Genomic DNA, 12,018 nt, shown 5'->3' with positions numbered 1-12,018 from the left:
TTGGCACTGAACACACATATTTTTGTGTGCATATGACATGACTTAACAATGAACACATTTGGACAAAATTGCACAGATGACATGCCACAACAATGACAACATCGGGACAAGTTTGGCAGGCATGTGACTTGGCACTGAACACACATATTTTTGTGTGCATATGACATGACCTAACAATGAACACATTTGGACAAAATTGCACAGATGACATGCCACAACAATGACAACATCGGGACAAGTTTGGCAGGCGATGTGACTTGGCACTGAACACACATATTTTTGTGTGCATATGACATGACCTAACAATGAACACATTTGGACAAAATTGCACAGATGACATGCCACAACAATGACAACATCGGGACAAGTTAGACAGGCGACGTGACTTGACACTGAACACACTTTTTTTGTGTGCAGATGACATGACCTAACAATGAATACATTTGGACAAAATTTGTATAATTTTATATTCACATTGTTTCCCTATATAATGACTTACCAGATATTGGTATAACACATCCTATGCCAACAATATTTTTGAGAGTATTATCTTCTTCGAATCAAAATGAGTTCAACCCCCACCTTCCGACAAGCTTCATACTCAATTGAAGAAGATAGACACTTATGTCATGTTTATCTTCATATTTCCCAAAATCCAATCATAGGAATCAACCAGTCGAAGGATCAATTCTGGGCTAGAATTGAGAAAGAGTATCATGCAGATCCAAATTTTGTGCATTGTAGTCGACCACCAAGATCCTTGCAAAAAAGAATGCTTCTTATGCTTGGTGCAGTATCAAAAATGAAAGGTTGCATACGGCAAATCGAACATTTGAATCCAAGTGGAGCATCTGAACAAGATATTGTAAGTTGTTATGCTCATATTTATTTTAGGCTATGTAAATTTTATAATCAAAGTTTAAGTTCATTAATAGCATTGCCTTCATAACTGATGTTTAATTTTTTTTTTGCAGTTAACTCGTGCTAAAGCGTTGTTAGTACAAGACCCAAAATACACAAAGGGTTTCAAATTTGACCATGTATGGGATATTCTCAAAGATATTGAAAAATTTGGCACTGACAATATGAATACTGCAAGCATGCAATCACGACGACAAACTGCTAATGTTGGTTCATCTGAACAACAATTGTCCGAGGAAGAAATTCGTACACCTTCATCTCCTTATGTTGCTACTTTTGATCTTAATATCACTTCTTCAGATAGCGGTGGTAGTTCTAGCAAACGACCTCCTGGGGTGAAGAAAGCAAAAATGAAGAAAAAAAATGATGATCAAATTGCAAAGGTAATCAATATTAATGCTCAACTTGTTGAGGCAATGAATGCAAGTACTGCTGCTACTACAAAAATGACAGATGCTATGATCTACAAGCAAGAAACTAAAATTTTGTTCAAAGATTTGAACTCGATCTCTGACCCAATGATGCGTGATTATATTCGCAATGAACAAATTAGAATTATGCAAAAGAGAATGGAAGCTCAGGGATCTCGTCCAGCTGCACATCAAGGAGAAGGATCTCAATCATCTCCAATACAGAGAGAAAGATCACAACTCAATCAAAATCAAAGTGAAGATCAAGAATCTCAGAATCCTGCGAATTTTTATAGCCAATATCATAATTATTTGAGTGGAACGGGGAATGATTTTCCCGAATATTAGTATTGTAATGTTAGGTTTAAGTATCTCAATATCGTTTTTATTTGTATCTTAAATATTTTTAAGTTTATGTATGTTGTACTTCTTATGTATTTGAGTGATTATTAGTAATATTTTGAATTTGTGTTAGTACTATTTTTACTTTGTTTGTTAACATAATGGATGATGCATTTTATATTTATGCATATTAAATTTTTTAAATTTTTATTATATATGTTTTAAAATAATTAAATAATATATAAATATAATTATAATTAAAATATATTAAATATATTATAAATAAAATTTATAATAAATTAAATTATTATAAATATGTATAATATAATTAAAATATGGTATTATATATATTTAATTTATATTTATAATAAATAATTAATATTACTATAAATAATAAGAAAAAATAATAATTATAAATTTATTTTTATTTATGATATTTAATAATATATATTATATTTATTTTTAAATATAATAATATATATTATTTTATTTTTATTTTTAATTATATAATATAATTACAAAAAATAAATAAAAAATGCCATCACCAAATTTGGTGATGCTACAGTGCATCACCAAATTTGGTGATGCACTGTAGCAACACTAAATTTGGTGATGGTATTTGGGGTACCGGTTGGAGGGGAAATGGTGTCAATTTGACACCATTTTGGGTATTTGGGGTACCGGTTGGAGATGGCCTTAATGCATCATGATATGGGTTGATACCGTATTAGACATGGATGATAGAACCCTTCGCTACAGTGACAACAATGATGGGATAGTCTCTTTATTAGCGATGAGACAATTCATCTAATAAAATCTTTACTGATGGAATATCTTCCTTAATTAAGATATGATGTCTTTCTCTCTCATAAGTCTATATAACAATCCTGTTTCTAGTAGGTACAGGTACGCGCACATATGATCAAGAACCTCCTTCCTTCTTTTTTTTTTTTTTTGATTTTCCTCTATTGTTGCAGTTTGACTTGAGTATCAGAACGACTGAATCAGAACATCCGTGACATCCATTCTCACCCTCTCACCCTCGTCTTTCTCTTTACATGTCTACAAAAAAAAAATGTCATATCTAGATATATTTTTGTTTCGAGTAAAAATTGATTTAAGGATACGAGCCTTAAATAAGTCTAGAATTGTCGGTCTTTCCATGCCCACCGAACCAAAAACTTAGCTTGCAAACTTCTTAAAGATCAGTTCCTGCCTTACAAGCGACAGATAAACATATTTTTCTTCTCTTTTAATCATTGCTTCCATTTATTGTGATGGAAAATATATCAGTCACATTCAAACTCAGAAAAAGTTAGATATTCCTATACTCAGATTTAGAGGCTATATATCAAGTAGAACTCAGACAATTAGCAACAAGACAATCTGAAAAAGAGAGATTAACATATTGTAACTTTAAAAGCAAATGAATCGAGAAATCTACCTAATGCACCATTCGTTAAAATTGAGATATCAAGTTTAGCATATCTCGATTTACCTCATCACATGGTCGTGAGACCGACCGTGCGAAACCGCTGAGATGATAGATTCTACCTTTTGTTGAATAGAAAAGTCTCAAACATAGAATGATTATAAATATAAACATACAAAGGACAAAGATAATTCCTCATTAGTTTGCTCGATGAAGAAACTCTACATTTAACATAAAGAAATCTTGCCAAGTTGATACTCACATTGTTCAATCTTCTTATCAATTAAGAAAACCAGATGAAGCCGAGACAATGCCTTCGTTTATCGTGACCAACTACAACTTCTTAATTTATCTCATCACAGATAATCGTGAAATCGACCATGTGAGACTGCTGGAATAACAGATTCCATCTTTTGCTAAAGATAAAACAGCATCTTTAGCAAACAACATTTTTCAACATAATTTTTGAGACATAAACAAGCAATGTCGCCCTCCAATAAGCATAGTTTTATATTTTTCTCAACATTCATTATTTTTAAAATTGTTTTTCATATATAAACCAATTTAGAATTCAAGTTGAATCATATGTATTTTAAACTACTATACAAACTTTAAATATAAATAAATCTTTCTATCACTGTAATTTTTAAAAACTAAGATTATTTGATAAAATTCAGATTTGTAGATTTGCAATGCACTATTAGTTTTATAATTATGCTTAGATTTAATTTTTTTTTGTTTTAGCAGTTTCCTTAGATGCTTACCCGTAACCCCAAGGCATGTCTACGTTAGGTTTACCCACTCCCCTTCACTATATAAGCATGCGATTTGCACGATGAACACACAAAAGTCAGAAAATCACCTTTACGGTTCGGTCGCTTCAAGATTCGTGCACTATGATCCGGATGATGAGGCCGCAACCCTATTTCCGATCCCTCTTCCTGCTCCTCTGCCTCCTCCGGCGCGCCTCCTCGGACCTCGTCGGCGACTCTTGCGGCCAGATAGCAGCTGGGGATCCGAACGTTGACTACGCCTTCTGCGTGGCGTCCCTTCGCCCGTCGGCCGGCGCGACGGCGCGGGACCTCGCGGCCGCCGCGGCCCGGCTGGCGGCGGCCAACGCGACGCGCGCCGACGCAGCGGCGGCCGCGGCGATGCGGGGGCGGGCGGAGAAGATGGGCCGCTACGAGCGGTCGTGCCTCGAGAGCTGCCGGGAGCTCTTCGCGGGCGCGGCGGAGGATCTAGCGGAGGCGGCGGGGATGGTGGAGGGCGGGCGGTTTGCGGACGCCGGCGTGAGGCTGAGCGCAGCAGTGGACGCGCCGGTGACGTGCGAGGAAGGGTTCCGGGAGGGCGGGATCGCGTCGCCGCTCGCGGCGGAGGACGGCGATCTGTTCCGGCTCGCGGTCATCGCCCTCGCCATCAATGCTCGCCTCAAATAAGGAAAGATTAATGTATACTTGAATCTATGCGGATAATATATATAGCGAAAATTTTGGTCAAAATATAGACTTGGTATAGCTGTGAAATTGGATTAGACCCGTCGGATTGACTCGTCCCATCAAATAATTTAGACGGATTGAGTTAAAATTTTATTGATCTATTTTAAGATAGGTTGGCCCGTCTAGGCTCATAATCCGCGTGAGTTGATCCGCGGTGGGCTTGGGTTGATATGCGGATTGAGAAAGTTTATTTATTTTAAATTTAACAATTAAAGTAAAAAAACTCAACGAATTAGTGAGTTTGATCCATTTAAATTACAATTTAAGTTTAAAAATTATAATTCAAATTTAAAAATTTCAACTTAATCAATTTAAATTATAATTCAAACTTAAAATTTTTAATATTTTTTATTTTTTTACAGATCCGTGGATTGGCCTGCCTAATCTACGGCCCGCCTTGAGTTGGGTTGGGTTGGAGATTTCTCAACCTGTCAAATTGGTAGATCGGCCCGCTCCGTCCCATCATATCCCGCCATATGATGGGCTCTGCCATGGATTGGTCTGCTCCGTTATGGGTTAGTCCGTTTGACAGCGCTACTCTTTGATAAAATCCGATGGCCATTTTGATGATCACAAATTGTAGAGGGGTAAACTGTGAAATTAGAAAAGTATGAGTAAAGTATTAATGATCAAATTTAAAATTTAAAAACATGAATAAACTATAGTTGCTCCATCCATTAAAAGAAAATTAAAATAAAAAATTTCAAACAATTCCAGACATATAGTGAAATTATCGAGAATAAAAATAATATTTGGCAGTATGAAAAAATTATTGAAAGTAAATTGTATAGTAAGGATTATTTAGAAAAATAAAACTTCTTGTCACAACAAATTCCTATCACAAATTTATGACGGAAATCTGCACCGTTCAATTTTAAAGTTAAGATTAAATCTAAGTCGTAGATTGAATGGGTGCTTGTGATGGCTTGAATTTAATCTTCTATTTTAAAATCTAACGGTCCAGATTCCTGTCACAAATTTGTGACAGAAATTTGTTGTGACAAGAATCCCAACTGTATTTAGAATAATATAAATGGTGAAAATAAGAATTATGAAATTTATGTGGGGGCAATGTGCAAATATCATAATTAATGTACAAAACTAAGTAATTTGAGGGTTCAATTATAATATTTCATCTAATAAATGAAACATTTGATCAATTAAATTAAAGAAATACATTTTAATAATTTATTAAATTAAATGAAAATTTTTGAGAAATCTTCTTGAGTGTATGGTACAATCTGATCAACAACTTGTATCATAAAAATGGATCTCTAGAAAGCTTTTATTTTTGTGAACTTGGACTTCTTGCAAAATGTTTTAATTTGTTGGGGTTGAATTTTTCATTGCAGTTTGTGTCATGGATAATAGACTATGTGACGACAACTTCCTTCTGGCTAGCTATCAATGGAGGTACCTTTAGGCACTTCAAAAGAATTAGAGGACTGAGGTAGGAAGATCCTTTATCACCTTATCTTTTTGAGATCTTTGATAGACAGCTACAGAGATATACCACAAGAACAGAATTCAACTATCATTTTTAGTGTAGTCATCTCAGACTAGCCCATCTTACCTAAGGGTACAAACGAGTCGAATTGAATCGAATCAAATAATATAAAAATATTGATATTTGAATTCGAACTCGAAACATATATATGATATTCGAATTCGATTCAAAGCTCGAAAATATCAATAATTTTGGCTCGAGTTTGATTTGAAATATGATTTGAGCTCGAGTTCGATTCGAATTATTCAAACCTTATTTCGAGCATAATCAAACTTTAGTTCAAAATACCTTAAATTATTCGAGTCCGATTCGAATTATTCGAACCTTAATTCGAGCAAAATTAAATTTTAGTTCAAAATGCCTTAATTCGAGCGGCTCGTGAATAATATTATAGATTCGAATTCGACTCGAAAAAATAATCAAACATATTCGAGTTCGGCTCGAATTCGATAATTTCGAATACGAATCAAATATTATTCGAACTGGCTCGAAAAGCTCGTGAACCAGCTCGATTTGTTTGCACCCCTTTTCTTACCTATATGGATGATCTTTTTCTATTTAATTTAACCAAGGTGATATAACTTCTGTTGATATCTTGACAGACTATTTACTAGATTTTGTACAATGGCAGGACTTCAGGTTAATAGGCTGAAGTCAAATATCTTCCTGTCTGGAATTGCAGACTCGGCATGTCACCAGCTACTTACCATCACGGGTTTTCAAGAGATGGTCATACTTTTCAGATATTTGGGGATTCCGTTGACGACACAACATCTTTGACTCTCTAACGATAACCCACTACATGAATCCCTAGGTCAGCCAATCAATGCTTGGACATGAAAGACCAAGGCACAGTTGATCACTTCTATCCTACAAGGGGTTGAGTGCGTTTGACTTTCAATTCTTCCTATTCTCATGAGCATCATTGATCACATTTATAGCATTTGAAGGTCTTTTATGTGGACGCCAAAACACCCACCTATGTCATCAACGTATATGTGCAAACCTAAAGATGAGGGTGGATTGGGTTTTCACGACCTACGAACTTGGAACCTTCCCCTTCTAACTAAAGTGCTCTGGCAGATATAGACCCAGGAGGATGCACTATGGATCAAGTGGGTGCACCACACCTACTCGAGGAGAGTAGATGTCTGGACTTGGAAGGCGGTGCACTCGTATTCATTGCTAATCAATGACTACTGCATATTTGAGATCTCATCTTATCAGTTGTTGGGTCATCGTCAGATGCTACGGAAAGGATGACAGATTGGTTTGAGTAGGATGATGAAGTGCTCAAGGCCTATGATTTCTTTAGGCAGGTTGGCTCTAAAAAAAACACTAGATGCGAACTGTGTCCAATCATGCTGTTACGATTTGGATGCTGGCAAAGAGACGTCTTCCGACTAGAGACGAACAAAATTATCTAAAGGATCGATAGTGTACTTTTTGTAAACAAATGTTGGAAACACATGAGCATCTATTCTTAAAATATCCACCTATCATGAATTTATGGAGGAGGATCAGAAATTGACTTCGCATGATATAGGAGATTTCTATCCACCGACGGATGTTTTAGGCCTATGCATGGTACTATAGAGGTGGATGACTATTAATGAAAGTCAAACTTCTTGTGTTTATCATCTTTGATTCACCTTGTGAAGAACGTGTAGTAGCAATTTATTTGATGAGAATCAATTGGATTGTAAGAGGATTTATAAGAGTGTACAAATTCATATATATAGGACATCAAACCTATATTTATCAATAAAATTTTTATTAAATTTATAAATAAATATATATATATATATATATATATATATATATATATATATATACATAAAAGTTATAATATTAAATTTATTAACCAATAAAATAATTTAAAAAATATAAAATTTTAAATAATCAAATAAATTTAAACGAGACATTAATAATATTTAAATGAATCAAATATAAGTTAAATCTAAATAAGTTCAAGCTTATGAAAAATAACTAAATCAAACTTAGATAATTATTTTAACGAATTAGTTCATTTTAAATTTGATTTGATTTGTTATCTCATTAAATAAGCTCAAACAATATAAAATTTGATTTTGTTTAATATGTCATAGGTTCTTCAAATGCAAAATTATTAGGAATAAATTGTAACAATATCAAATTCATTATCAAGTAATTTTTCGCCCAAGTATCATAATGCATTTTAATAAAATAATAGGAGTACGTTGTTATATTTGCATGATGAAATAGGGGTGTAAACAAATCAAGTCGCTCGTATGCTATTTGAATTTCGGTTTGAGAAAAAGTTCATTTGAGTTCTTTCGATTAAATTAACAAGACGAGCTCGAGCTTGATTTCGAACTCGAAAATATTATCAAGCTGAACTTAGCTTAATTGTATTTGGTTCATGAATTCTAATTTAATTTATTATCTTATCGAATAAGCTCATACAATATAAAGTTTGACTTAGTTTAATATATCGTAGGTTTTTCAAAGGCAAATTATGAAATTATTAGGAATAAATTGTGACAATAGCAAATTCATTACCAAGTAATATTTTGACGAAAAATCAAAAATTTAATTAGATTAACTTAACAAATTGAGTTTGAGCTCAAAAATATTAAAATTTTAAAATGAAAATGGAGATGCGGGGTATCAAACCCCGTACCTCTCGCATGCAAAGCGAGCGCTCTACCATGTGAGCTACATCCCCATTTTATAACTTAATATTTGTATGCTAAGAATAGGATTATAAATGAATCAAGCCGCTTTAAGTCTAACAAGGCGAGCTTGAGCTTGATTTTAAACTCGAAAATATTATTGAACCAAACTTGAACTTAACAGTATTTGATTTGTTATCTTATCGAATAAGCACTAACAATATAAAGTTTGACTTAGATTAATATGTCGTAGGTTCTTCAAATGCAAATTATGAAATCATTAGAAATAAATTGTGACAATACCAAATTCCTCACCAAGTAATATTTTGCCTAAATATCACAATGCATTTTAATAAAATAACAGGAGCACATTGTTATATTTGCATGCTATCAAGCTATTTGGATCTCAGTTCAAAAAAAATTTTGTTTGATTAAGTTAACAAGCGATTTCTATCGAGCTCTAAAATATTATCTAACCGAGCTTGAGCTTAACAGTATTTGGTTCATGAATTCTGATTTAATTTGTTATCTTATTTGGATATAAAGTTTGACTTAGTTTTAATATGCAGTTTGGAAAATATGAAATTTTCCATTTTGTAATTCGGTTAAGGTATTATCCTTATGTTTCATGAAGAAAACCCATGTAAATCTAGAAAAATCATCTACAATCACCAAACAATATTTGCTACCATTTAAAGATGGAGTGCTATGGCAATCAAACAAATCTAAGTGCAATAACTCTAAAGGTAAAGAAGTACTAGTTAGAGTTTTACCTTTGTGTGATGTTTTTGATTGCTTACCCTCTTGGCATGCATCACACAACTTGTCCTTGACATATTTGAGTTTGGGCAGTCCCTTCACCAATTCTTTGTTTGCCACCTTTGCTATTGTCTTCATGTTGACATGCCCAAGCCTTTTGTGCCATAACCATCCTGCTTCTTCTTGTGAAATAAAACACTCAACAGAAGGATTAGTAGCAAATGCCAAATTGATATAATATAAATTTTGTTTCCTATGTCCTTCTAGTATGATGTCGTTCATTCCAATTTTCCTAACCAAACATTTGTTTGCATGGAAATCAACTTGATAGCCTGAGTCACATAATTGACTCACACTAAGCAAGTTAAAACTCATGCCCTTAACTAATAGGACTCTATGAATGGTTATAGTGGGTGAGACTACAATGGTTCCTTTTCCTATGATTTTCAACGTTTCATTGTTACCAAAGGACACATTTCCCTTCTTCATGTATTTGATTTTAGTAAATTTACCTACATCCCCGGTCATGTGGCTTGAACACCCGCTATCCAAAATCCACATGCCTTCATCCTTCTTTTCTTTTACCTACATGATACGAAAAACATCCTTTTTAGGTATCCAGAAGCTAGATTCACTAACATTTGCAAGATATTTCTTAGGTACCCATGCTAGTGTTCCCTTAGTGTTTTGTTTGCTAGATTGTGTTTGTCTTCCTACAAGGGAAATATAGGACACTTCCTTAGGTCTATAACCTAACCCAGCTTTGTTGTAAACTGCTCTTTGACTGTTTAATATTAACTCAAGTTTCTGTGATCCTAAGGTGAACTTTTCTAAACATGTCTTCAATTTTGCATTTTCCTCCTTTAATTTTGTATTTTCTTCATTTATTGCGTCAAGGTCACTATGGTCACATGCAATGGTTCTAGCCTTCCTAAGTTCTTCCTTTAGGGCCTTGACTCTAGATTTTGATTTTTCTAAAGAATGTTTGAGATAGTTCATAGTACGAAAAAGTAATTTCTGTTTACGACTATCCAATACCTCATCCTCGCTAGAGGAGGATTCTTCTTCACTTGAAGATGATGCTTCATTGCTTGAGGTTTCTGATTCATCTCTATGTGCCATGAGCGCCATGTGTCGTGTGATGTGGCAGGCTTCTTCATCATCTGATGACCCACTGCTCGAGTCATCCCATTTAGCTTGCGCCACCATCACTTTCTTTTTGCTCTTGTCCTTTTTCTTCTTCTTTTTTGATTCATCGTTCTTCTTTAGATTTGTTAGGATCGGTTGGTTCATGCTAGAGGGGGGGTGAATAGCGTTTCTCGATTTTTCTTGATCTTTCTCTGCACAGAGATTAGCGGAAGCAAAAATATAAAAGAGAAAACAAGAGATCAACGCTAACCCGGTTTGTTTACTTGGTATCCACCTCCGCAGAGGTGACTAATCCAAGGATCCACACGCACGCACACACCCGATGCACTATGAATCTTCTCCTTCTCGAAAACCTCGAAGGCGGAGAAACCTTTACAACTCTTTTGATCTCCTCAAGAATGATATGAAATAGTGTTTGAGAGGAGAGGAAGAAAGCAGAGAATGGAGAACAAACAAGTTCTCAGAAGAAGCACAAAGTAATAAAAGAATAGCGAAAAAGATGAGTTGTTCTCGTGCAGGCTTCTTTTATAACTCTGCAACATCAGTCGACTGCTGGCAGGGCCAGTCGACTGATGCCTTCAATCGGCAACAAAATCTCGCATTAAAGTGCATTAAATGCTTGCCAATTTTCTGCAACGTTCAAATAGCAGTCGACTGTCCAAGACCAGTCGACTGGCAACAGTCGACTCACCATAACACCAGTCGACTGCCCAGTCGACTCCTGTCTTCCTCTGGCTCGACTGATTTTTCTGTGTGCGTCTGATTTATGAGCAGTCGACTGCTGGCAGGGCCAGTCGACTGGTGAAGCTGAAAAATCACATTTCAGCTTCTCTTGACCTAGACCTCGGCCTTCAAACATCTCCCACAGCCTCATGCCTTCCCTGGATGCTCCATCATCCTTGCACTAGCTTGAGATGCTTCCATCAGCTTCGTCATGTCAAGTCTTTGCCAAGACTACCCACTTGGACTTTTCCTTGCCAAGACTACCCACTTGGACTTTTCCTTGCCAAGACTACCCACTTGGACTTTTCCTTGCCAAGACTACCCACTTGGACTTTTCCTTGCCAAGACTACCCACTTGGACTTTTGCTTTGCCAAGACTACCCACTTGGACTTTTCTTTGCCAAGACTGCCAAGACTACGCTTGGACTTTCCTGCAAACTTGCATCACACATGTTAGATCACAAGAATTGCCTAACTTCAAACATGGTTTAGCCAAACATTGAAACTCAATGCACTTAGGGCAAAGATTGCACCAACAATCTCCCCCTTTTTGATGTTTGGCAAAACCTTATTTAAGTTAGGTCTTTAAATCATGTAAAGCATAGCATGTGATTGAGACATGATA

The 12,018-nt window shown here is 35.3% G+C and overlaps 2 protein-coding genes and 1 non-coding gene across 3 annotated transcripts; 2 read left to right on the top strand and 1 right to left on the bottom strand.

The window, feature by feature from the left end:
* Positions 1-665: 665 nt before the first annotated feature.
* On the top strand, positions 666-1,679 carry LOC141817248 (uncharacterized; the record flags this gene model as incomplete). The annotated part of the gene is made up of 2 exons (XM_074704928.1): positions 666-865; positions 975-1,679. Coding segments are annotated over 2 exons (905 nt in total), but the record flags the coding sequence as incomplete, so codon positions are not given.
* Positions 1,680-3,968: 2,289 nt separating this feature from the next.
* On the top strand, positions 3,969-4,541 carry LOC141817247 (putative invertase inhibitor). Its single transcript, XM_074704926.1, has one exon. It carries the CDS (start codon positions 4,002-4,004, stop codon positions 4,539-4,541), a length of 540 nt encoding a protein of 179 aa, XP_074561027.1. The 5' UTR covers positions 3,969-4,001.
* A 4,201-nt stretch (positions 4,542-8,742) lies between these two features.
* TRNAA-UGC (transfer RNA alanine (anticodon UGC)) lies at positions 8,743-8,815 on the bottom strand. The gene has a single exon. It is a non-coding gene; the product is annotated as a tRNA-Ala (tRNA).
* Positions 8,816-12,018: the final 3,203 nt, after the last annotated feature.

Source organism: Curcuma longa, unplaced genomic scaffold (assembly GCF_044706935.1).
Source record: "Curcuma longa cultivar G26 ecotype Majalengka, Jawa Barat unplaced genomic scaffold, ITB_CL_G26_1.1 contig_19806, whole genome shotgun sequence".
NCBI classification, from domain to species: domain Eukaryota; kingdom Viridiplantae; phylum Streptophyta; class Magnoliopsida; order Zingiberales; family Zingiberaceae; genus Curcuma; species Curcuma longa.
The sequence above is the reverse complement of the archived record's forward strand: the minus strand, read 5'-3'. Positions and strand labels throughout refer to the sequence as shown.

Coding starts and splice junctions, on each gene's coding strand:
- LOC141817247 (XM_074704926.1), top strand. CDS start 4,002: ATGATCCGGATGATGAGGCCGCAACCCTATTTCCGATCCCTCTTCCTG.